This window comes from Aplosporella prunicola (genome assembly GCF_010093885.1).
Source record: "Aplosporella prunicola CBS 121167 unplaced genomic scaffold K452scaffold_1, whole genome shotgun sequence".
In the NCBI taxonomy this organism is placed as follows: domain Eukaryota; kingdom Fungi; phylum Ascomycota; class Dothideomycetes; order Botryosphaeriales; family Aplosporellaceae; genus Aplosporella; species Aplosporella prunicola.
The window spans coordinates 255,652-276,392 of record NW_022983529.1 but is presented as its reverse complement, the minus strand read 5'-3'; the positions used below and the strand labels follow the sequence as shown (position 1 = coordinate 276,392).

Below are 20,741 nucleotides of genomic sequence, written 5' to 3'. Positions count from 1 at the left end.
GGACACTGGTCTGGATATTGCTCGTAATTCTATTGATTCTAGAAAAAGAGGGACGCCAACAGGATCCTCCATTGGGGGCTCCGTCTGTGCCGCATTGCAAATCTAACACGTTATCAAGCAAAGACCAACGGGGCCAATAACTAACGGTTCCCGAATAATCCTAAACTCTGCCTGCATACACCGTACCGATTGGTTACTTTATGCCTTTTCACGGTGCGGTATAATCGCAAGGTCACACTCAAATCGATAGAAGTCACTGTTCAACCACGGTACTGGATCGTCATGCTATCCGTCACCACCGCAACAACGTTAGTTGCGAAACGCCAAAATGCAATGTACCATTTTTCCTTTTGAAGAATCAGTCTATTTTCGCCTCACCTTCATTCCCTACATGATCCACGAAAAAGAGAGGAAAACCGATGAAGATCCAATCAAGGAGATGCATTAGTTATGCTGTACAACCATGATAAGACGAAATTGCTCTACTTTATTTGGAGCAGAAACTGTTAGCTTTGCACTCGCTGCTCATGCCACTCCACGAGCTCGACGCTCACTTCAACCTCATCGACTGATTGATTCCTTTATCGAGACTAAAGCTTTCACCACCGCTATTTGGCACAGCACAAACGGCAGCAGGACGAACATATTGCGCACTTCAGCCCATAGGCATATGACGTTTGTCTTGACGTAGCTTGTAATACTAAGGCACAGTGCGCTAGATCCGTCGAACCGGGGGTCGATTGTGCACCGCTACGCCTTATTCTTGCATTTTTAATCAGTTTCGGTACCGACAATAAGTTAAATGCTGGGTGATCCATGAACGATAATAAAGCACCAGCGTCTAAGCTAGCAACGGCAACGATGAGGTGTGATAGGATATGAACAAGGTGGCACAGTAAACAATAGTTTTGAGCCCCAGCGTCTCTGTCCCTCGTTTAATAGAACCACTTGTCATGTGAGCGAGAGCTCTGATTCTGATCATGATGGGATGAAAAGCAATTAGAGACAAAAGCTTTAACAAAGCTCCTAGCTATGATTACAACAACTCGTGAGCATCCCTGGTGGATTTATAGCTTGTCGTGGGAAAGTATTTGGTATGAAGAAGTGATATTGTTAGCGCGAACGAGCGGTTGAGGTGAGGCCAGCAAGCGGCGATGATGCGGACGGGCATCCGCGGGACCGATCTCCGACGGTCGCGGACCGCCAACCCTATCCAAAAGTTTCAATCAACTGCAACCCCAAAGCCCAGAAAGCTAGTCGCCTCGTCCAACTGCTCTTGCCCAGCTTCATCTTTGCATTGCCTTCGCTAGGGTCTCTCGACGTCTGCCTCGCCGACGACGTTGCGTTGATACCTGTCATACGCGTCAGTCGCGCCCGACATCCACCTAGATTCCACGCAGCACAGCCGCTGCCTGGTCGACCAAGAACGCATCCATCCGCCTCGTCCAATTCCAGTCATGATGAGTGGGAACACTGGCGCCGGCAACAGGAATTTCCCCCCGGGAATCCGAGTGAACCAGATTGCGACGCTTCCCCACCTGAACGACCAGCAGAAGGCAAACTATACACGCGGAGTCGCAAACCTGTACGATACGTTCCAGAAGCATGACAAGGAAAGTCCGGAGTATAGGACGGCAGCCCAGAAGCTGATGGAGTTTACACAAAAGATGGGGAAAGAGGTTAAAGAATGGAAAGAACGACAAGCGACGGGCGGCGCGGCAAACGCACAACAACAAGGAGGCGTTAGACCACAAAGCCAGGGACAGCCGGGCCAGCAGCAGCAACAGCAACAACCATCGCAGCCGCAGCAAGCAAGCCAGGCCTCGGGACAGCAAACATCGCAGCAGCAGATTGCGCCCAAGATCATGCAGCATGTGCAGAGCTACAGCTACTCGCTGCCGCCCAACATAGCCTCGGGAACACCAGAAGCGGAAAGCAAGATAAAGGAAATGAGGTCGACTTACGCGGCGGCGCTTGCCCGATCGGAACAGCTGTCGACTCAGGTCAAGAAAATCCAGGCAATGGCGCAGGAGCGACAGGCGTCGGGGCAGGAGGTGCCGCCGCAGTGGCACCAGCAGAAGCAGGCGCTGGAGACGCAGTGGCAGAATGCGCAAAGGTTCATCAATGACTTCCGAACGAAGCAGGACCAGTACAAGAACATGGCGCAACAGGCGCAGGCGCAGACGCAACCGCAGCAAGCGGCGCCGTCGCAGCCGTCGCAGCAGGCGCAGCAGGCGCAACAGGCGCAACAGGCGCAACAGGCGCAACAGGCGCAACAGGCAGCGGCAGCCGCGCCACCCCAACAACCACAGATCAAAACGGAAGGAGGCACGGGTAACCAGCAAGCGCAGCAAGCCCAGCCACAGCCCCAGCCGCAGGCGCAGCCGCCACAACCGCCCGTCATGAACAATCCCGCCGTCGAAGCAGCGCGACAGCAGCTCAACCGTGGTTCTATGAGCCCCGTGACGGCAACCCAACCGCAGCAGCAGCAGCAGCAACCCGCGCAGAACCAGAACCAATCGCCCTTCCAGCAGGGCGCCCCTGCCCAACAACAACAAACCCCCGTGCAGCAGCGTCCGCAGCTCAACCCGCAGCAAACTGCCGCCCAAATGAACCCAATGCACCAGAACTCGCCACACGCTGGGCCTCCCGTGCCCCTCACCCATGGCCAGGCCATGACGGCAGCTGCGCGCACATATTCCGATCAGCGCACCACTCCCCAGATCCCCGCCGCCCAGGGCTACCAAATGGGCAACAGAGACCAAATCTCAAACCCCAAGATGCCCATCCCCAAGACGCTCAGCGTCCCGTCACCTCACCCGGTCAACATGGGTCCGGCGAGGCCCACCCTCGGCGGGCCAAGCAACGGCGCGCCTGGCATGATGGGCCAGCCTGTGATTGCCGCACATCCCCAATATCACCTTGAAGGCGACGGTGAGCGTGTTCTCAGCAAGAAGAAGCTGGACGAACTGGTGAGACAAGTTACTGGCGGAGGTGAAGGCCCAAGTGGCGAGAACTTGACGCCTGAAGTTGAAGAGGTGAGTCAGCGCGTCGCCATACGACGAAGCCCACGCTAACCCTGCACGCTAGGCTATGCTGCAGCTCGCAGATGATTTCCTAGACAACGTCATCACCTCCGCATGCAAGCTCGCCAAGCTTCGCGAGTCGTCGACGCTAGAAATCCGCGACATCCAATGCATTCTTGAGCGCAACTACAACATCCGCATTCCCGGCTACGCCTCCGACGAGATCCGGACAGTGCGCAAGTTCCAACCTGCGCCGGGCTGGACGCAGAAGATGAACGCGGTTCAAGCGGCGAAGGTAATGGGTGGCAAGACGGACTAGACGGACTCCAGTTTCATGGTTTGATTGTTGTTTCTTGAGTGAGCCTACCGTAGGCTGCAAGACTTGGAAGATGCAAGCAAGCCACGGCGCTATGAACATGGCACACAAGGACATGGGTGGCAGGAAGGGGTACGCATCAGGAACGATGGATAGTCAGTATACCCTAGGAGTCTTTACGAGACTTTAATGGCAGGCTCGAGCTTGGCCCCCACGTGCAGCAGCATGTCCGTGAGACCGTGGCCCCAAACGGGGCCCAGAAAAGAGGAGTGGCTTACCCGCATCCTTGACCGACATGGCAGGTGCTTTGGTCAGCGGAGAAGACTCAGCCGCGCTGGGCGCGTCACGAGCGGTGGAGAAGACGCATAGCTATGGGGCTCTGCAACAAACTGCTCACCGGCGCGTGGTTTATACCTGTAGCTACAGCCTTGAAAAGCGCCGCCGGGTTCTTCGAATAATTAATTTTTGCCTGCTCTTGAACTGATGATCCGCTGCTCGCCGATCGCAAACGCCGATGGCGCCCGTCGTCATGCCGCCTCAACACCGCCGAACCCAGTCGACCGCACCCTCCATTTCCGTCGAAGACACCAGCGTCCATGAGCCGCTACAGGAAGAGCGCACAGGCATGTACCCGTATCACAGCATTGCACTACACCAGACTAACACGCGCCTACAGACGAGCAATTGTCAGGCAACAACGACAGCTTTGACAACGAGCAACGCAGCCGGCGCCCCTCATGGCTGCACCGCAAGACGAGCCCTGGAGTAGAATGGCATGATAAATGGACAAAAGATCGCTGGAAGCATGGCAGGGTCTTGCTTGTCGACTATGTCAGTCGAGGTACGTCGCGTCGGCCCCGCGCGTCGCGTTGCGACTAGCTCACGCATATACAGAACACACCCCCGACGGGCGGCGCAAGATTGTCGCGCAAGAATTCCATGATGTCGAAGGCCTCCGCAAATTCTACTCGAACAAGGACTTTGCCACGCAGTCGGCAATGCGCGTAATCCACGTACAGAATGCATCCTGGGCGACGGCATTCCTGTTAAAGAAATTCAACATCACATCACAAGATGATTTGATTGGGACGGCTTTCGCGCGCTGGATCCGGTTTGAGAGGCCGCAGCAGCGCGCTGGCAAGCCCGTCTTGAACGGCAAGACGTTCCCGCAACGGCGCGATCCCTGGCGCAAGGTGGTGCGCGCGGGCTTCGGCCTGGATTATCTACGACACTACGATGCGCGCATGTATGGCAGGGGCCAGGACGAGACCAATGTCAAGATGATGGAGCTGAACAAGTATGATATGTCCGACAATCCGGTGTACGGCTACGACGTCTTCGTGCAGCGGATGTCGGTGTACGTGCAGAAGAAGGACCCCCTGGCCTTTTCTCCTGAAGACGCCGAGGTTGACAATCCCTACAAGGAGGCCGCGGAGGCAGAGAAATTGGGACACCAGAATGGCCAGCAGCCAAATGGTTACAATGACAATGACGAACATCACAGCGGGAAGGATCATTATGTTCCGAACCTCCCAACTCTGGACAATGGCAACACGATAATCATCTTCGAGCATTCGCATTCTGGCGGAGTGACTGATACACTTATTGGAGCACGCGAGGAGATTGAGTCGAGATGGCGGCGCCTAATGTTTTATCTTAAGAGGGAAGATATTCTGACAGACGAGCGGTTGTCGCTGGAGTGCATGGATCTAATATTGAAGGATATTTTCAAGGCCCTTGTCTTCTCGTGGGAGAAGTACCTCCGCGCGTGCGAGACGCATGTCAGCATACTGGTATGTGGAAGTAACTTTGTGAAAGTTTAACGGCAACGCTAACAGCACTTCAGGAAGACAAAATCTATGACAACCCGGCCGACGAATCCCGCGCTCCTGAGCTATGGACGAACTCTTCATTATGGCTGAAGGTCGAAAAGCTCTTATACGTGCATCTGGACATTGCCAAGGAGCTTCGACTCTTGATCAAAGAAATCATGGAAGACGACGAGCGGGAAGAGTGGCTTGTCGGCGCGCCTGAGGAGTTTGAAAAACTGGCAAACGCCATACAGGAGGATCTGGTCAAGCCTACCAGTAATCTGAGCGACATGGTAGGAGTTCTTCCTGTAGTTGTATACTTGTCAAAACACCAGCTGACACCGATGCCAGATGTACAAATCTGTCGAAATCCGCGATTCTCGACAATCCCTCCAGCTTGGTACAAGCATGTGGCGACTATCGTGGATAACCTTCATCTTCCTGCCACTCACCTTCATCGTTGGCTTCTTTGGCATGAACGTCGACACCTTCGCGGGTGAAGGTGAAAATTTACCCAGCATAAAGTGGTACTTCATCAGCGCAGTCCCGCTCATGGTCTTCGTCTTCCTCTTCTGGTACTTCTTCAAGCATGGAATTTCCGCCCGTTTACCCGGCCGCGGCTACGACAATAACGCTCCGATGCAGCGCGGCGTGTACGAACACCTCTTCCACGAATGGAACGAAGAGTACTCAAGCTTATGGTCACGAACCGGGCCGCGCGCAACGGCCGCCGACAAGGGCATCCGGCCCGGCCTCATCAACAGGCTAAAATGGAAGCTGATCGCGCACTGGTTCAAGCCGGAAAAGACGATCCGCGTGCGCGGCTACGACCCCCACGAAGACCTCAGCTTCTGGGGCCAAGTCAAGCGCAACCTCGCGCGGCGCTGGCTCTCGGAAATCGCGCTGTCGAAAGATGAACGCGCTGCTCGCGTCAGCGGCAGCATCAGCGGCAGCGGCAGGGCTGGCGGTAGCGCCGGCACCGACGGCACTCACCACCACCACCACCGCTCCTCGCCTGGCGCGTACGACGCTCGTCCAGACGACGTAGACCTGGAAGCTGGGCTTGGGCTCGGGCCCGGGCGGGAGTCCAGACACAGCGAGGCGTCGGTGCGCGAGAGCGCCATCGCCGAACTCCTGTCGCAGGCGACGCCGGTCGCGCTCGCGGACGCGGACCCCGCCGCGGCGCGGCGGTTCGTGCAGATGCGGCGGGAGCACTCGGGGGGGAGCGGGCGCAGCAGTAGCCCTGGGCGGGGGAGCCCGAGCCTGGGCAGCGAGGTCATGGTCGAGGAGAAGGATGAGGATGCCGCTGCTGCTGCTGGGAATGGTGCTAGTGGTGGTGGTGGTGGTGGTGCTGATTCTGGTGCTGAGGGCGCACGACTGGTGCGCAGGGAGAGTGTGAGGGAGCAGGCGCAGGCGAGGGAGGTCGTGAGGGCTGCAAGGGAGGCGTTGGGTTTGGGCGTCGGGTTGGGACTCGAGACTGGACGGCTGAGCGTCCCGGGTGGGGAGAGGTCGCTGCCGGGGGGAGGGCGGAGTGCGGAGTGAATGAGTGAGTGAGTGAGTATGAGCGCGGGTTTGCTGGACGGCAGCGCTTACTGATGATAACGACGCGACGAGCTGATGATGATAATGATGATGGCAGCAGAGCAGTAAGTAAGTATACGAGCAAGCAAGCAAGCAGATAGGCAGCGCTGCGTTTATGTCAAGTAGGTACCAAGGTAGCTGTCACGGCCGAAGGCCCGAATCGCGCAAATGCAACAGCTTCGCGCGTTAGCACAACAACTCCGTTTGCTACGCAAGCGCGCGGTATATAAACAACATTGCCTCCGTAAACAAGCACATACGACCATAGGTCACAGAATACAAGGCATCCCGTCCGCTCTGCCAAATTTAAGCTGTGAACCGGCTGATTAGTAGTTAGGTGGGTGACCACTAGCGAATCCCAGCTGATGTATGTTCTTATTTTTTTTTTGGTTTTTGCGGTCTTAGTAGGCCGAGGAATATGGTAGAGATGGAGGAGGGGAGGATAGAGGGTTTGTTTTTGCTGCGTGATTGGCGAGTTTTCTTTAGTCGTGAAGTCGAGGGCGTGTTGTATTGACATGGCGAGAAAGTAGGTGAGTCCCTTATATAAAATAGGTGGAAGCACGACCTAACCTTATTGCCGTCTCACGAATAAGGCGACTAAACTAACAGCTAGCAGTTTTATATATTGCAGGTAGCCGGAGTATAGATCTAAAATTACATTATCCGTTTCCCCAGTCTCTCTCTAGCTCCTTCAGTGACTCCTTGTGAAGTCCCTAGATCTGTTGAAACTTCTTCAAGGCATTGGCCTTGCAAGTCTTCTTGTCCTTCTTGTTTCCACCCTTGCCGTTCTTGGGAGTCGTGCGGATGTGCAAGGCATCGTTGGTGGCAGGGTAGTTGACGCCTATGGTGGGGTTGCGGAAGGCGGGGTTTGCAAGTAGGTCGGCTTCGTCTTGGGAAATGGCAGCAGGTGTGGCAGCGGGCCCTTCACGGACTATATGTGTCGTGAAACGAGCGTTATAGCCGTGGCGGTAATCGGTATTGTCGATGGAGTCGTGGTGGTCGGTTCCTTGACCAAGCACTGAGTTGATGGTGGCTGCAGCGACGAGTAATAGGGCTGAGTGATGGAAGAGCATTTTGGAAACGGTTTAATGAGCGTTGGTGAAAGCTGGTTGTTTGGCTTGTTCTGGAGGACTGATCTCAGAAAATTCGGGAGGCTCGCTTTTTTATATCACTGGGCAAATTAGCTCTGTTCAGCCTTGTTTTTTCCATCCTCTATGCAAAGAAGCCCTGGTCTGACATCTCCGATGGAATTGACTGAGCCTCGTTTTGAACGTACACCCAACAGATCCTATTCACACGTCAGATATGCAGGGGCGAAGCTTGGCCCCCAGATCTTGCGGCCATGACCTCAGGCGGGGCCAAAATCGGGGAAAACCTGTGCTTGCAAAAACCTTAAAGCCACTCCTATCAAATAACAGCTTATTCTCAACTCCTTCACTCTTCTCATTCTACTATCCTAGTAAAAATCGTCACCTTCGAACGGACCATGATCAACCAAATTACCAACGGCTCCTTCCAGGCCGCAGAGGCTGACGCATTCGAGTTATGTAACCTTGCGGAAACAGCTGCAAAGGCAGGCAACATCGAGCTGTTGAGGCAGTGCTACGAGCGTGGATTCTGGGCCACTAGCACGCACTACGACGCCGCCGAGGCGAGCGACAAAGCGGAATCGGTGCGGAAGTTCCTCAGCGAAAACGGCTTCAGCTGGGAGATCAACGAGCGCCAGCTCCACGGTACGGAGACGCCGCTGCGGCGCTGCGTTTTCCGTGGCCGCAAGCACACGGTCCGGTACCTGCTCGCCCAGGGCGCCGACCCCAACACCAGCCTGGCGCATAATCACATGAAGCCACTTACCGTGGCCGTCCGCGTCAGCACGCCCGCTACTCGCTATGACACTGAAATGCTGGAGATGCTGCTCGAGGCGGGGGCCGAAATCCCCGGCTCTGGAGCGTTGCACGTTGCTTCGCTGACGGGGAACTTGCCGAAAATGCAATGGCTTGTTGAGCATGGCGCCGATGTGGACGAGGTGCTGGGATCTCCTGTTGCAGCTTTCATCCCGCCGTTCAGGGGCAAGGTGCTGAGTACGCCCCTTCACTGCGCTGTTCTGGGTGGACACTGCCATTCTGCTGGCGAGGAAGTCTCTATGACAGCTAGTTACCGGCTCGGTGCAAGCAAGAACGTTGATGCGATTAAGTTCCTGCTCGCTCAACGTCCTAACCTGGATCTCCAAGATGTGGAGGGGGTGAGCGTGAAGGACCGCCTGAAGGAATTGGATGCAAGTCTGTTAGAAGAGGCTATGCTAGTGGAGGCTGAGCAGCGTGGATAAGGTGATTGGAAACGATCAACCTGAGGAATTGAATGCTGGCTTGTGGTAATTGGCTTATGCTGGTGGGGGCAGAAGGATATGGTGAACTGACGGGTAAGCTGATGGTGGTGGATTGATGGGGTAAGCTGACGGGCTTGGTTGATGGGGGCAGATTGATGAGGATGGAAGGGTGTTAGGTCAACCTGTGCGAGTAAATATATAAATGTATACTCCATCCTATTCAAGACTGCCTCAGCGCAGCATTCAGTCCAGTTCGCTTTTGATTGTACATCCTTCTTTCAACCACACAGAACATCTTTCTACCACCAAACACTCTTTCCAATCCCAAACACGCCATGGCAGGCAAATCCTTCTCCAAGGGGCTCGGTCTCCTCCTTCTCTTTCTCTTTTCCTTCCTCCTTGCCCAAAGCCACGGGCACCCAACATCTGGGGTCTCCAACGAGCTAGAGAAACGCACTCTCGACCCTCCGCTTCCCGACGTCAAGCTAGCTCGCACGCACCTGAAGAAACCCGGCCCTGGAAAGTCAATCTTTTGGAGCGCTGGCGCAATCGGAGCGGCTTCAGACTACGCCGCCAAAAACAAGCACGTCATGCTGGGCGAATGCGATGACGGTTCCGGATGGGCGAACTTCGAGGGCGGCCCCTTCGAGGAATACGTCAACAACTTTTGCGATGACAAGCCCACCTGGACTGACGACGAAATGGTACAAGCTAAAGGCCATATCAGTCAAGCGTATGCCGAGAATGCTGAGGGCGAGGTCATTGTTATCCTGCCTAAGAAAATCAACGCGGCTGAGCTCAAGACATCGATTTGGGAGCGCTACGAGTTGCCCGCTTTGAAGAAAAATACCGCCGTTACGAAGATTTCTGTCTTCGATGTTGACAATGTCAACGAGGCGCCAACTGGGAAGCCGAATCGCGAGATCTCCAAGTCATCTTAGCTGCTTCGTCAACACCCTGCAGCTCGCGGTGATTCAACATTACATCCGGCAATATATTCTAGGTAGAACCTACAAGTGGGACGAGTCAAGCCGTAACGGAGCACACAAAACCTAAACCCTATACTAGAGTGTTGATAGACAAGAACATACTTTGCCAGAGTAATTGATCACTCTTGTTTTTTTATTCTCACTTCCTCATTTCCATTCGTGACCTTCGTACATCTTAGACATCGACGTTTCTTGCCTACAAATCCAGCACTCCCTATTATAGCTCTCGTTACTCATCACCAGAAGCACTAAGAAGCTCATCTAATAAGTTTAGAGTAGAAGAGGGCTTGTAAATACTTCGTGCAGTTTTTATTTAGTTGTACGATTTCAAGTAAAGTTGATAGCCTGTATAAGGCCCCTCTACGTTGATAGTCCGTATGACTTAAGCCCCTGATATTGAGGATTGCTAATTAGTATTGCCTAATTAAATGCACTATGCTATTAGCAGACATTTTTATGATTGGTAGTTTGAGGAGGGTGGACATATAGATGTATATACTCGAGGTATGGGTAGTTTCTAGAGATAAACATGACTAACATCTTCACCGGATTGGCTACTGGATTAACAGATAGAATAGATTGGTTGAATAGAAGACTGAAAAGATCGTCCGCAGAAATAGCAGTGTATATGAAAGCTGGAACCTTTGGCCCCCAAAAATGAAAACACTATGCAAACTCTTGATACAGCAGCTCGATTTTGAAGTCCATGATCGTGTAGTGTAAGTTGGTGGGGATGCTCTTTGCGACGAAAAGCGATATCCTACCAATTTCCTGCCTATGGGTGGCATGAGAAAATGCCTCTACCAGCGGTAACACCACTGTGATATTAATATGGTATCGGCAGGATATGCGCTACCAGAAAAACAAGTAATGCTGCCGGGTAGCTCCAAGTTCGCGTAGAATGTTAGCCACATGAGCATGGCCATATCGCAACGCAAGTCCCAGTGGCGTGTATTTAAATTCAAGGCGAAAGGACGGGGCCGAAGGGTCGACGCCGCTATCGAGGAGAAGCTGGACTACCTCTACGTGCCCATTAGCTGCTGCCAAAGCCAGCGCTTTTTCTCGGTGGTTGAAATTCCCCATTTGGCTGTCACCAACTTCGCGGCTCATAAGTAGTTCGACTACATCCTTATGTCCGGAACTCGCGGCCAGAATGAGCGGGGTGTATCTGTATGACATAGTGTCATAGCTCAACTGGGTAGGGTTGACAGAGAAGTTGTCGAGGAGGAATTCGGAAATGTCATAGGCCCCTGACGCCGCAGCGTAAGACAGTGTGGACATTCCGTTCCTGTCGAGGAGGTTTGGATCCTCCTCCCTCCTCTCTAGTAATATTTTGACGAGGTCTAGGATCTGAAATTTTGCAGCAATATGCAAAGACGAGTATGTGGGTTGGAATGTCCGGAATTGAAGAGAAATGTCTTCTGTCTCCGTGGATACTTCCGTGGGCGTTTCCATGGGTGACTCCGTGAAAAAGTGAGCACGATCTTTTGTAAACATAGCAACAGCGGTCTTTGGAAGGCTCCTTAAGAATCCAAGTATCAAATCCAAACATGGCGCTTCGTTCTCTTGAGCAAGCGGAACATGTCGGGCATGCGCCCCCCAGTGTCTAGCAGCATAGAGGTAAATAGGGTTAGCTTCGAACCGATCTATTAAGTCTTCGATGCAGCGAACCGGTTCAGTCTGGAATCTTTCGAGGGACAAATAAGTGACGCATGCAACAGCCAATCGCCTATGAGCCTCGATCGCACAGCGTTCAACTGTCCAGAGCTCCTGAAGCTCCTGAGTGTTTTTAAATCCTGGCTCAGGATCGATATAACAGATGTTGGTTTCGAGGAATTGACTGGCCGTATAATGAACCAGTGAAATGGTTCCGCTCATTTCGTCGATTCTGATAAGTCCGGCACACGCTGAGACAATCTGCTGAACTGAATACGAATTTTCCTCGTTATCAGCCAGCGAAGGTGCGTCCACCTGGATGGCAAGGGCATGTCTGAGATCAATCATCTGAAGCGGTCTTTGGGCGAATGTTAACCAAGTTAACACTTCTTTCGCAAGCCTTCGGTAGTCTTGTGGCTGGCTGTTGATCCTTTCCACCGTTTTCGAGTAGACATGAGCTAATATTGGTTCCGCTTCAATGAAGTTATCCCTGGTTTCTTGAAATTCCTTCAGTGCACGTTCGATATCTTCCACCTTCAGCTTGTCTCCAAGAGAGAGAAGATGAAGACGTGCGAGAAGAAATCTAAAAACAGTGAGTCATGAATTACTAAACAGGGGGATGAATAAGTACTAACATCCCGTCTGAGGCATTGGAAATAGATTTGACGATGTCTTCTTTCAATTGTTTGCTTTGGCCTTCAATGAATTCGGAAACATCGTTGATGTATTCTCTGACGTAGAGAGAAATGTCGTCTCTGCTAGCGAAAACTGGGAGATACATAGCGCTTTGAAATCTTTCCTGAATGTCATCAAGGAATCTTGACGTTACGAAGAGATTAATACTGCAACGTTTTTGAAGTTTGAACAATTCGTTCAAAAACTTTCTGCGTTGGCTTTGTTGGCACTCATCGAGGGCATCAACGACGATGAAGGCCTTCGAATATGACCTCACTACTTCAATGATCGCATCTGAGGCTTCATCCAAGCTTGGTTGCCTCCTGCATTGTTCCTGTAGTTTGTTGAACATCAGATCTACAGTTTCTGGGAGAGAATGGCATGTCCGGATCAGTTGTTTTAGCAGGCTTGATAAGAGGTACTCTGCGGTTTGGATATGATGCTGTCGGTAACTGCAGTATGCATAAGCCAGGGCAGTTTTGTGACTGTTGGCGTGAGAGTTTGATGTGGCAAGATGGACAATCACCATAGAGGTCATGATGGTCTTTCCCGCTCCGGGAACTCCTGGACAAAACAAGGTCTGCCCTGAACTTTCCTTCCACTGTAAGAATTGTTCGGACTCTAAGAACCAAGTGCCCGTTCTGTCATGCCACAACATAAAGTTGTGGTACTGATCGGAGGAGTAGACGGTTTGTGTGAGCCAAGCCGCAATCTTCGGCGACGGCGTGATTATGAGATGCTGCTTGTATGTCTCTGAAGGAAAATCAGAACTGACCTTTTTCTACTATTAAGAGGCCCATTTGGAGTAGGACCAAGTAGGTAGTATACTAATTTAAGTGGCATTCACTCACCTCTCTTTGTCAGAACCTTTTCGGCATTATCAGCAAAATCCTTCAGGCTCTTTGATATCAGACGGAAGCATTCGCCATCAGGCGAATTATGTTTGTGTAGCATGTTATGCCTGACATTTAACCTGATCCGTTCAACACCATCGATACAAGCAGAAGTTTCTGGGACAGTCTGTATGTGTCAGTATGTGAAATTTCACGACTTGGGCAAGAGTCTGACATACCACATCAGAGCCATTTTCATCAATAACATCCTGTTTGATATCCGGAGGTAGCCTTGCCAGCAACGCGGAAAACGATGTGGGGAGGGTCTCATAAAAGCATACAATTGGGAAACTGAAAGCATCATGGTGTACCATCTCAGTGAACCTTTGAACGACTTCATCGAGTGGACTCGGACGGCCTTCATCGTCGCTCCGACTGTCGCTTCGCAGATATTGAACAAGCTCCTCGGAGTAATCAGTGTTCTCCTGCATCGCAACTTTAATCCAAAGCCGGGCATTTTTATGCCCAGTCTCCCAGCTGCCTCCGAAAGGTGTGCCAAGGAATGCGACACCGACGGTCAAGCCAAGAATTCGACTGTATTCATCTGATTCTGCATGAAAATCGTCATTTGCCCGCAAAAGCGCCTTTGATTCTTTAGTGTTAGCATAATAATGAGTGATTTTAGGAAGGCTGAGAGAGAACTGTTCAGTAGTACCTTAGCAAGTAGCAGACCGCTGAAACAAGAAGCGATGAATATTATGGGACGATCCAAGCGATTCTGTTCAAGGATTAGATCTGCATGGTTTCTGAAGATCGTTTACATAGGTACCGTCTCCATCCGGTTCTGGACCAATCGATCGAGCAGGGTATCGGCATGCCCAAGAAATGTGGCTCTGGAAGGATTCCCAACGTAGTATGCGTTCCAGTCATAAGTCAGTATACGAGCATTAGGGATGATTGAAGGCAACATGTCGTCGTCCTTCAACCAGAAAACATTCCCAGATGTTCGATCTCCATCTTTCTTCCAGGCTATCCACGTGTCTGGCGAGCGAGCATTTAGCCCATGCATGGCGATTATGCTGCCCGTGTCAATTACTATGCCGATCTTATATTCAATGGTTGGTTGACATACTCTACCGCAGCTTCGGATGTTGCTTTGGTGTTTTCTGCATCCGGATAATGTTGGACAAGTCCCGGGTGTGCTTTTTTAGCTTTGATCCATTGCGGCGGCTGGGACCGTTGCTGCTGCTGGCTTCTCATGATTGAGTTTAGTATGTACAACAACGACAACAAAGTCAGAGAAAGTCGAAACTAAGTAGCAGCCTCAGACTGGCCTGCTGCCTAGATCACGACCTGTCAGTTGATGTGATCGAGCTGTGCCGCTCGCTTAAGGCTTGAGAATTACTACCTCCTCATTGGCTCGTGAGCGTCAATCACGAATCCACTGTACAGGGTATAGGCGGATCGAAGTGGGCTCCGGCGCCTACGTGGTAGTGATTCCTAGGCTTCTGCGGCGTAATTCGCTGCCTCTGCAGGCATGGCTACGTGAGGCTTTTGCGGCAGTGCCATTTCTTACTCCGCCACAGCGATACGCCTACATTAGTTATAGCCACACTTAAAAGGATACAGGTCCGGTTTGGCCGGTCAGCTCCATTCGTTGATCGGACGACTCCTTCGGGTGCTCTGCATCAACCCTTGGAAGGCAGCATTTATAAATAAGGCGCGCTTCGACGGGATGCTAGTTGCTTGTTCGTCTAGCAAAACACTAGCTTCCTTTGGTTTCTTAACCTGATTCAATAGTTAGCAATTTCAGAAACTGAAAAATGGAGACCAACCAAGACGAACCGTATAGGCAACTGTTGCCTAAAATGATACGACTGTTGCGTATAAACCCAGACACGTCAGGCCCCGAGGCTGGAAGCCTACAAGAAGTGAGACTCGATGAAGCGCCTCCATACTACGCCTTTAGCCACTGTTGGGGCAACCAAGACCATAACATATCCATTCAGATTGGGCGACGAAAATTCTTCGTCTGTGCCGACCTCGCAGCCGGCATCCGACGACTGCAGGAGCTTGCGAGCAAGAACTCGGCGTTAGACTCTCCCGTCGAGCACGTATGGATCGACACCATCTGCATCAACCAAGGAGACATCCCCGAGCGATCGTCGCAAGTCCGCCATATGGAAGACATCTACACGCGGGCAGTCAGGACGCTGGTCTGGCTTGGGCCTGGATTCGACTCGTCGCCTCTGGCCTGGGATTTGGTGGACACGATCTACAGCGTGTTCAGGAGCCAGCATCCGACGGCGACGGCCCTGGACGATATCCCCGTCAAGCTGTATTCGGCCTCAGCACACGCAGAGTCCGGCCTCCCCGACTGGACCAGCGCGCACTGGCTATACCTGAAGCAGCTGTTCAAGCTCGGCTGGTTCTCGCGGACTTGGGTCGTGCAGGAAGTGATTCTGTCGGCGCAGGATCCGGTAATCCTCCACGGACAGCAGCTGTTCCCCTGGCACCGTCTCGAATGGGCGGCCTCATGGCTGCGCCGAAACGGGTACGCTCGACTGGCCCAGATTCCCGAAGAGATTCTAAACGTGGATACCATGGGCCTGCTTAGACGATCGCAAACAAGGTGGCCGCTCGATGCTTTGATGTCTATAACGCAGATCAAGTTCCACGCCACCGACCAGCGAGACAAAATATACGGCCTGCTGGGTCTGGCGGTCGAGTCCCGTGATCCGTCGAGCCTGCCTGCTGCTTTGATCCCTGATTACAGCATCAGCACGAAGCAGACGTACCTGAGAGTCGCCCGGTACCTACTCGAGTACAACCGCTCGCTCGCCATCTTAACCCGCACGCGCGGCACAAGTGGCAGCTTGACCAGGCGACGGCGCCGGCACGATTTTAACGACTTTCCGTCCTGGCTGCCCGACTGGAGCGACTTCACTGTGTATAACAGGGACATCCGACGAAGCCTCTCTTGGATCGACTATTCTGATGTCTCTAAACCCCCTTGTCTGGGCTTTCCAGAGCACTTCAATGCTTCTGCGGGCTTGCAACTGAAGCTGCACCGCAGCCCAGACAACCTTGTTCTCCGCGTGGATGGCATGAGAGTGGATAAAGTTGTCCAGATAATCCCAATGAACAAAGAGGACGTCTCGGACGCGGAGTTCAGCCAGACATTCAAGCCGACGATGCTGTGTGCGTGCGAAGCAGCTCTGCCGCTGTTGGCTGAAAACGACATCTCGGCGTGGGCAAGCCGCTTCGTCAAGGCGACCACTGCTGAGCAACACCTCCTTGGTGGACGTGATTGGGAGCAGTGTTTCCGAGACGGGTTAGCATTCCTGTGCGAGATTCTGTCGGACAACACGGACCCAATATCTCTGCTCTTGCCCAACAAGGACGAGTCCGTGGACCAGTTGCGGCGTCTTTCAGAGGGAGGAGACTCCGAGCAATATGCTGCGTTGGCCCGGAACTTTTGCTTCAACAGATCTTTCCTGGTTACTTCTGCTGGACGGATGGGGATTGGCCCGTCGGATGCTCAAGTGGGTGATACCGTTGCAGTGATACCTGGTGGTGGTGTTCCGTATGTGTTAAGGAAGCAGGAAACTGGTTGGCTTTTCGTGGGTGAATCGTATGTCCATGGGATTATGAATGGTGAGGCGATTCAAGAATGTTCTAAAGGTGATATTCAGCAGGAGATACTGGATATTCGATGAAAAGATTCAGAGGAGTTATCTCAGGCGGCCTTTAGAACCTTATAGACTTGACATGTTAGAGTATTCCAAAGTCTGTAGATGCATCAGCACAGCCATCTTTACCCGTATATAATCTGTTATAACACTTCTAACAAATACATACGACCATAGGTCGAGGAGAATTGGGCATCCCGTCCGCTCTGCCATACACAAGCCTCGAACCGGCTGATTAGTAGTTAGGTGGGTGACCACTAGCGAATCCCAGCTGCCGTATGTTTTTGCTTTTTCTTTTGCCGACCAGACCACCATGGCAACGAGTGTGTGTGTGGGTGGTTGATTGCAAGACAGACGACGTGGCGATGGTCTAACGGGCAGGCAGAATTCGTGTCTTCGCAGGCCTACGTAGAACATCTCCTCGGAAGGATTCTTTTTGACGGCATAGGCATCGTATCCTGTAGAGGAGGAGCTTTCGTCCGCGGCAAGTGCTCAGGAAGGCAATACCACCCCCAACGCCGCCATTGCCAAGCACACGCAAACGCAGCCCCACGCGCTATTTATAACCCGATAAACGAGCCACAGGAGAGTGGGACCCGTAATCCGTACGTGGGGCCAGATAGTTACCTAGATAGTATTGTAACGCACACTTGACACCGTGCACACGACGGACGGATGAAGGGATCGGGTCGGGATTCGATCGGGCAGAAGGGCAAGTACCTAGAGAAGAAGCCGCAGGTTGCGGCGGCGGTGGGGTTGGGGTTGGGGTTGGGGTTGGCGTGGGCGTTGGTTTGGTTTGTGAGATGGTGTTGTTAGTGGCGGGGCTAGGAGTATTGTAGGGCTGTGGTTGTGAGCGCTGCTCGTTGGCGTGCGTGGTGTCGTGATGGCAAGACGGTGCTCCCCTGTGCCTGAGCTTGGACGCCGGCGGGAATAACCTACGCACGAGCGTCGTGTTTAGGTTGCCGTCACCAGATGGTGTTGCGATGGGGTCGGTTGTGACGGTTGACATTAAAATGATGCCAGAGTTGAGCCGTAGTTTATATACCTATTGTCTGACGTGAGGTTGGTGGGAGGTACGGAGTAGCAGAGCCCACAAAAGTGAGTTACGTGGAGGACGAGGTGGTTGTTGTTTTCCGAATTGGATGCGGCGCGACCCCCAAGCGTTGCTTTTTGTGCGCAATGCCCGATGGAATGCAGGCCGGCCTGAGCTGAGACTGAGACTGAGACGCGGACAGCGTGTCAGCCCTACCGCCGATAACGGATAACGGATACAATGGTACGGCAGAGGTCATAGGTATAGAGATTGCCAGCTGGCGTACGGAGCGAGAGCCATGGCATCAATCATAGCTCGCGGTCGCAAGCAGCCAAGCAAAGCAGCAAAAAGCCCCCCAAATCCTTTGCAAAACCTGGCCCCAACGCCGTGCCCCTCCACTGTCCCACTGATCGACACCTCCCGCACATCCAGCGAGCTAGCGCCGACGCGGTCATCTGGATACTAGTACATCAACTCCCCTCCTTGCTCCCATGCTCCCTCGCATTGGCGCCACGCTCCAGCCTCATCCATCGCCCTGCCCATCCCGGTCCGATTACACCGTGACTACCTATCACTAGGAGTACCTATCACGCCAGACAAGCCCACTGCTCGCCACTGTCTCTGTTTTAACTGTTCCCGCTGCCAACTATCCACTTTCCCCATCTGACCCGCGCATACCTACCCTAGCTCCGCCGCCCGCGCCGTGCCGTCATGGCATTCCAGCAGCCCCAACGGCCGCGGGTCGCACGCCCGCCCTCCTTCTCCTATCCTGCGCCCCAGCAGTCCATCGACGCGCAGCCGCTATCCTCGCCGCAGCAGCGCAAGCGGCCGCTCGACGAATCAGAGGAGTGGGTCCTGTTCTCGCCGTCGGCCGCGAGCTCGACCACGCGCTCGCACACTGCGTCGACGCGCCGATCGCCGCGCACGGCGGGCATCTCGCGCTTCAGCGATTTCGCTTCGATAGACACGGCTGCACGGTCAGATCGCTATGAGGAGGACGACGAGGACGAGGACGAGGACGAGGATGAAGAAGATGACGACGATGATAATGATGACATCACATGCCAGGGCACCGAGGACGGCGAGACGGAGGAGCTCGACAGCTTGGACGACGGCCTGCGCGCTTTCCACGAGCCCTCGGAACATAGCCTGCGCCCGGACGAGAGCACGCAGACCGTCTTCCCGACGCACGATGGCCTCGGGACGTTCCCCGCCAGCAACTCGGCCATGCAGGAGCAGCTATGGCAGTTTGAGAGGTATAATGCCAGCTCCCGCTACAGCAAGCACCAGCGGCGCAGATCCAGCGTGCAGCGCAAGCTGGACGCGCTGCAAGAACAGGAGGAGAATAGCGAGCAGAATGAGAGGGTCCGCCGGATCGAGAAATGGCGGTTAGAGCAGAGCCGGGCTCTGCTGGACGAGATTGAGCGCGAGACGCGGAGAAGACGCCGCATGAGCCGCGCCAGTCTGGCAAAGTCCACAACGACCGCGGAGATGGAGGCCGGCCCTTCTGTCAGCGCCACCAACGTCGATGCGGCCGAGGAAGGGAATAGCAGCAGCGCCGCGCAAGAGGAGGGTGCCCCGGAGAACGAGTCGTTTTGGCAGCGCTTCACGCGCCGCGTCATCCGCGACCTGATGGGCATCGACGAGAACCTGCTCTCTGTTATCCTCGGGGAGTCGTTACCGACAGAGGCGGCGGCAGCGGAAGCCTTGTCCTTATCGAGAAGTATCCCAAACAGGTCCGCGACACAGCCGCAGACCACGGGTTCTGAAGTCGCACTCTACCCCGGCGACACGTGGGAGCACCGCCTCCTCGAGCGCATTGCCCGCGAGCTCGGCATCCTCGTCCACCAGCTCTCTGAGCACCCCGGCGCATTCACGACGTACCTGCGCGCGCAGGAGCCGCCGCCATACGCGGGCATCGCGAACGCGACCACGACCTCCAAGTCCGAAAACACACAAGACCAAGGCAGCAGCAGAAGCAACACGGCATACACCGTCGACTCCGCCGCCCTCCCCACAACATCCTACTCCGAAGCAGCCCTCTGGGGCATCGAAGAAGAGCCCGAACCGCCCCCAGCAGCAGCAGCAGCAGCCACAACCCCAGCCCAGCCCACCACAACGGCGCAACCCGACCCCGCCCGCCGCGACCGCGAGTACTGGGAGCAAGACCTGGACGTGCGCATGGTATTCAACTTCCTAAAAGGGCGGTTCTCGTCGCGCCCGCCCTCGCCCACAAACGCGTCCTCCACAACAACAACGGCGGCATCAAGCACGCACGCCAGCACCACCTCGCCAACGCCACCCGCCTCCGCTGCTGCAGCAGTGGCGGACCAAACATCCACGCCCCACCATCACCACCACCCCGCCGCCACCCGCGCCGCCCTCATCCGCCAGCACCACCCCCTCGTCGGCCGCAACCTCGCCGCCTCGCGCGCGCCCGCTGCCACCACACCAACTACCACGCCAACAGCGCAAGCGCAAACCGCCGCGCCGGTAGCGACGCTCACGACGGTGAACGTGACGCGTCGTGACCGCGCGCAGCAGCAGCAGCGTGCTCGCCATGGCCACAGCCACAGCAGCTGCGCGAGCCAGAGCACCAAGAAGAGTAAGCGCAGTGCGGGCGGCAGTTCGCGCTGCTATTGGGATTTGGGCGGCAGTGGGGTTAGTGTGGGGAGTTAGGTGGTTTGTGTGTGGCGGGGGGTTGGGGTTAAAGGGGAGGGTGTTTTGTGTTTTGTGGGGGTTTGGTTGGTGAATGGATGGCTGGGATGGCGGCGGCGGTGGCGGCGTTGTTCTTTTTTTTTTT

At 54.1% G+C, this 20,741-nt stretch overlaps 10 protein-coding genes across 10 annotated transcripts; 6 read left to right on the top strand and 4 right to left on the bottom strand.

The window, feature by feature from the left end:
- Nucleotides 1-1,215: 1,215 nt before the first annotated feature.
- Nucleotides 1,216-3,555, top strand: K452DRAFT_347928 (uncharacterized protein). Its single transcript, XM_033545504.1, has 2 exons — nucleotides 1,216-3,038; nucleotides 3,091-3,555. Exons 1-2 carry the CDS (start codon nucleotides 1,458-1,460, stop codon nucleotides 3,343-3,345), a joined length of 1,836 nt encoding a protein of 611 aa, XP_033402792.1. The 5' UTR covers nucleotides 1,216-1,457; the 3' UTR covers nucleotides 3,346-3,555.
- Nucleotides 3,556-3,938: 383 nt separating this feature from the next.
- K452DRAFT_293563 (uncharacterized protein) lies at nucleotides 3,939-6,695 on the top strand (the record flags this gene model as incomplete). The annotated part of the gene is made up of 5 exons (XM_033541592.1): nucleotides 3,939-3,969; nucleotides 4,019-4,183; nucleotides 4,237-5,135; nucleotides 5,189-5,446; nucleotides 5,505-6,695. 5 exons carry the CDS (start codon nucleotides 3,939-3,941, stop codon nucleotides 6,693-6,695), a joined length of 2,544 nt encoding a protein of 847 aa, XP_033402791.1.
- Nucleotides 6,696-6,774: 79 nt separating this feature from the next.
- On the bottom strand, nucleotides 6,775-7,349 carry K452DRAFT_1390 (uncharacterized protein). The gene has a single exon (XM_033535379.1). It carries the CDS (start codon nucleotides 7,249-7,251, stop codon nucleotides 6,853-6,855), a length of 399 nt encoding a protein of 132 aa, XP_033402790.1. The 5' UTR covers nucleotides 7,252-7,349; the 3' UTR covers nucleotides 6,775-6,852.
- Nucleotides 7,350-7,447: 98 nt separating this feature from the next.
- K452DRAFT_293562 (uncharacterized protein) lies at nucleotides 7,448-7,807 on the bottom strand (the record flags this gene model as incomplete). Its single annotated transcript, XM_033541591.1, has 1 exon — nucleotides 7,448-7,807. One exon carries the CDS (start codon nucleotides 7,805-7,807, stop codon nucleotides 7,448-7,450), a length of 360 nt encoding a protein of 119 aa, XP_033402789.1.
- A 413-nt stretch (nucleotides 7,808-8,220) lies between these two features.
- Nucleotides 8,221-9,209, top strand: K452DRAFT_354552 (uncharacterized protein; the record flags this gene model as incomplete). The annotated part of the gene is made up of 1 exon (XM_033545893.1): nucleotides 8,221-9,209. The coding sequence occupies one exon, from the start codon at nucleotides 8,221-8,223 to the stop codon at nucleotides 9,058-9,060; it is 840 nt and encodes a 279-aa protein (XP_033402788.1). The 3' UTR covers nucleotides 9,061-9,209.
- A 136-nt stretch (nucleotides 9,210-9,345) lies between these two features.
- K452DRAFT_314311 (uncharacterized protein) lies at nucleotides 9,346-10,001 on the top strand (the record flags this gene model as incomplete). The annotated part of the gene is made up of 1 exon (XM_033543743.1): nucleotides 9,346-10,001. Exon 1 carries the CDS (start codon nucleotides 9,396-9,398, stop codon nucleotides 9,999-10,001), a length of 606 nt encoding a protein of 201 aa, XP_033402787.1. The 5' UTR covers nucleotides 9,346-9,395.
- Nucleotides 10,002-10,592: 591 nt separating this feature from the next.
- K452DRAFT_282063 (uncharacterized protein) lies at nucleotides 10,593-14,505 on the bottom strand. Its single transcript, XM_033539529.1, has 7 exons — nucleotides 14,346-14,505; nucleotides 14,043-14,292; nucleotides 13,929-13,991; nucleotides 13,453-13,857; nucleotides 13,232-13,400; nucleotides 12,341-13,133; nucleotides 10,593-12,288 (listed from the first exon to the last, which is right to left on the bottom strand). The coding sequence occupies exons 1-7, from the start codon at nucleotides 14,471-14,473 to the stop codon at nucleotides 10,902-10,904; spliced, it is 3,195 nt and encodes a 1,064-aa protein (XP_033402786.1). The 5' UTR covers nucleotides 14,474-14,505; the 3' UTR covers nucleotides 10,593-10,901.
- Nucleotides 14,506-14,975: 470 nt separating this feature from the next.
- K452DRAFT_282062 (uncharacterized protein) lies at nucleotides 14,976-17,058 on the top strand. Its single transcript, XM_033539528.1, has one exon. It carries the CDS (start codon nucleotides 15,037-15,039, stop codon nucleotides 16,930-16,932), a length of 1,896 nt encoding a protein of 631 aa, XP_033402785.1. The 5' UTR covers nucleotides 14,976-15,036; the 3' UTR covers nucleotides 16,933-17,058.
- A 129-nt stretch (nucleotides 17,059-17,187) lies between these two features.
- Nucleotides 17,188-17,994, bottom strand: K452DRAFT_282061 (uncharacterized protein). Its single transcript, XM_033539527.1, has one exon. It carries the CDS (start codon nucleotides 17,912-17,914, stop codon nucleotides 17,462-17,464), a length of 453 nt encoding a protein of 150 aa, XP_033402784.1. The 5' UTR covers nucleotides 17,915-17,994; the 3' UTR covers nucleotides 17,188-17,461.
- Nucleotides 17,995-18,649: 655 nt separating this feature from the next.
- On the top strand, nucleotides 18,650-20,741 carry K452DRAFT_347925 (uncharacterized protein; the record flags this gene model as incomplete). Its single annotated transcript, XM_033545503.1, has 1 exon — nucleotides 18,650-20,741. One exon carries the CDS (start codon nucleotides 18,650-18,652, stop codon nucleotides 20,615-20,617), a length of 1,968 nt encoding a protein of 655 aa, XP_033402783.1. The 3' UTR covers nucleotides 20,618-20,741.

What these genes read in the sequence shown, in the direction of transcription:
- K452DRAFT_1390 (XM_033535379.1), bottom strand. Translation starts at nt 7,251, where the DNA reads ATGTCAATACAACACGCCCTCGACTTCACGACTAAAGAAAACTCGCCA.
- K452DRAFT_282063 (XM_033539529.1), bottom strand. Translation starts at nt 14,473, where the DNA reads ATGAGAAGCCAGCAGCAGCAACGGTCCCAGCCGCCGCAATGGATCAAA. An exon ending in ACATCCGAAGCTGCGGTAGA is followed by an intron (nt 14,293 to 14,345) that starts GTATGTCAACCA and finishes TGACACGGGCAG; the next exon opens with CATAATCGCCATGCATGGGC. An exon ending in TCCAGAACCGGATGGAGACG is followed by an intron (nt 13,992 to 14,042) that starts GTACCTATGTAA and finishes ATCCTTGAACAG; the next exon opens with AATCGCTTGGATCGTCCCAT.
- K452DRAFT_347928 (XM_033545504.1), top strand. Translation starts at nt 1,458, where the DNA reads ATGATGAGTGGGAACACTGGCGCCGGCAACAGGAATTTCCCCCCGGGA. An exon ending in TGACGCCTGAAGTTGAAGAG is followed by an intron (nt 3,039 to 3,090) that starts GTGAGTCAGCGC and finishes CCTGCACGCTAG; the next exon opens with GCTATGCTGCAGCTCGCAGA.
- K452DRAFT_282062 (XM_033539528.1), top strand. Translation starts at nt 15,037, where the DNA reads ATGGAGACCAACCAAGACGAACCGTATAGGCAACTGTTGCCTAAAATG.
- K452DRAFT_282061 (XM_033539527.1), bottom strand. Translation starts at nt 17,914, where the DNA reads ATGTCAACCGTCACAACCGACCCCATCGCAACACCATCTGGTGACGGC.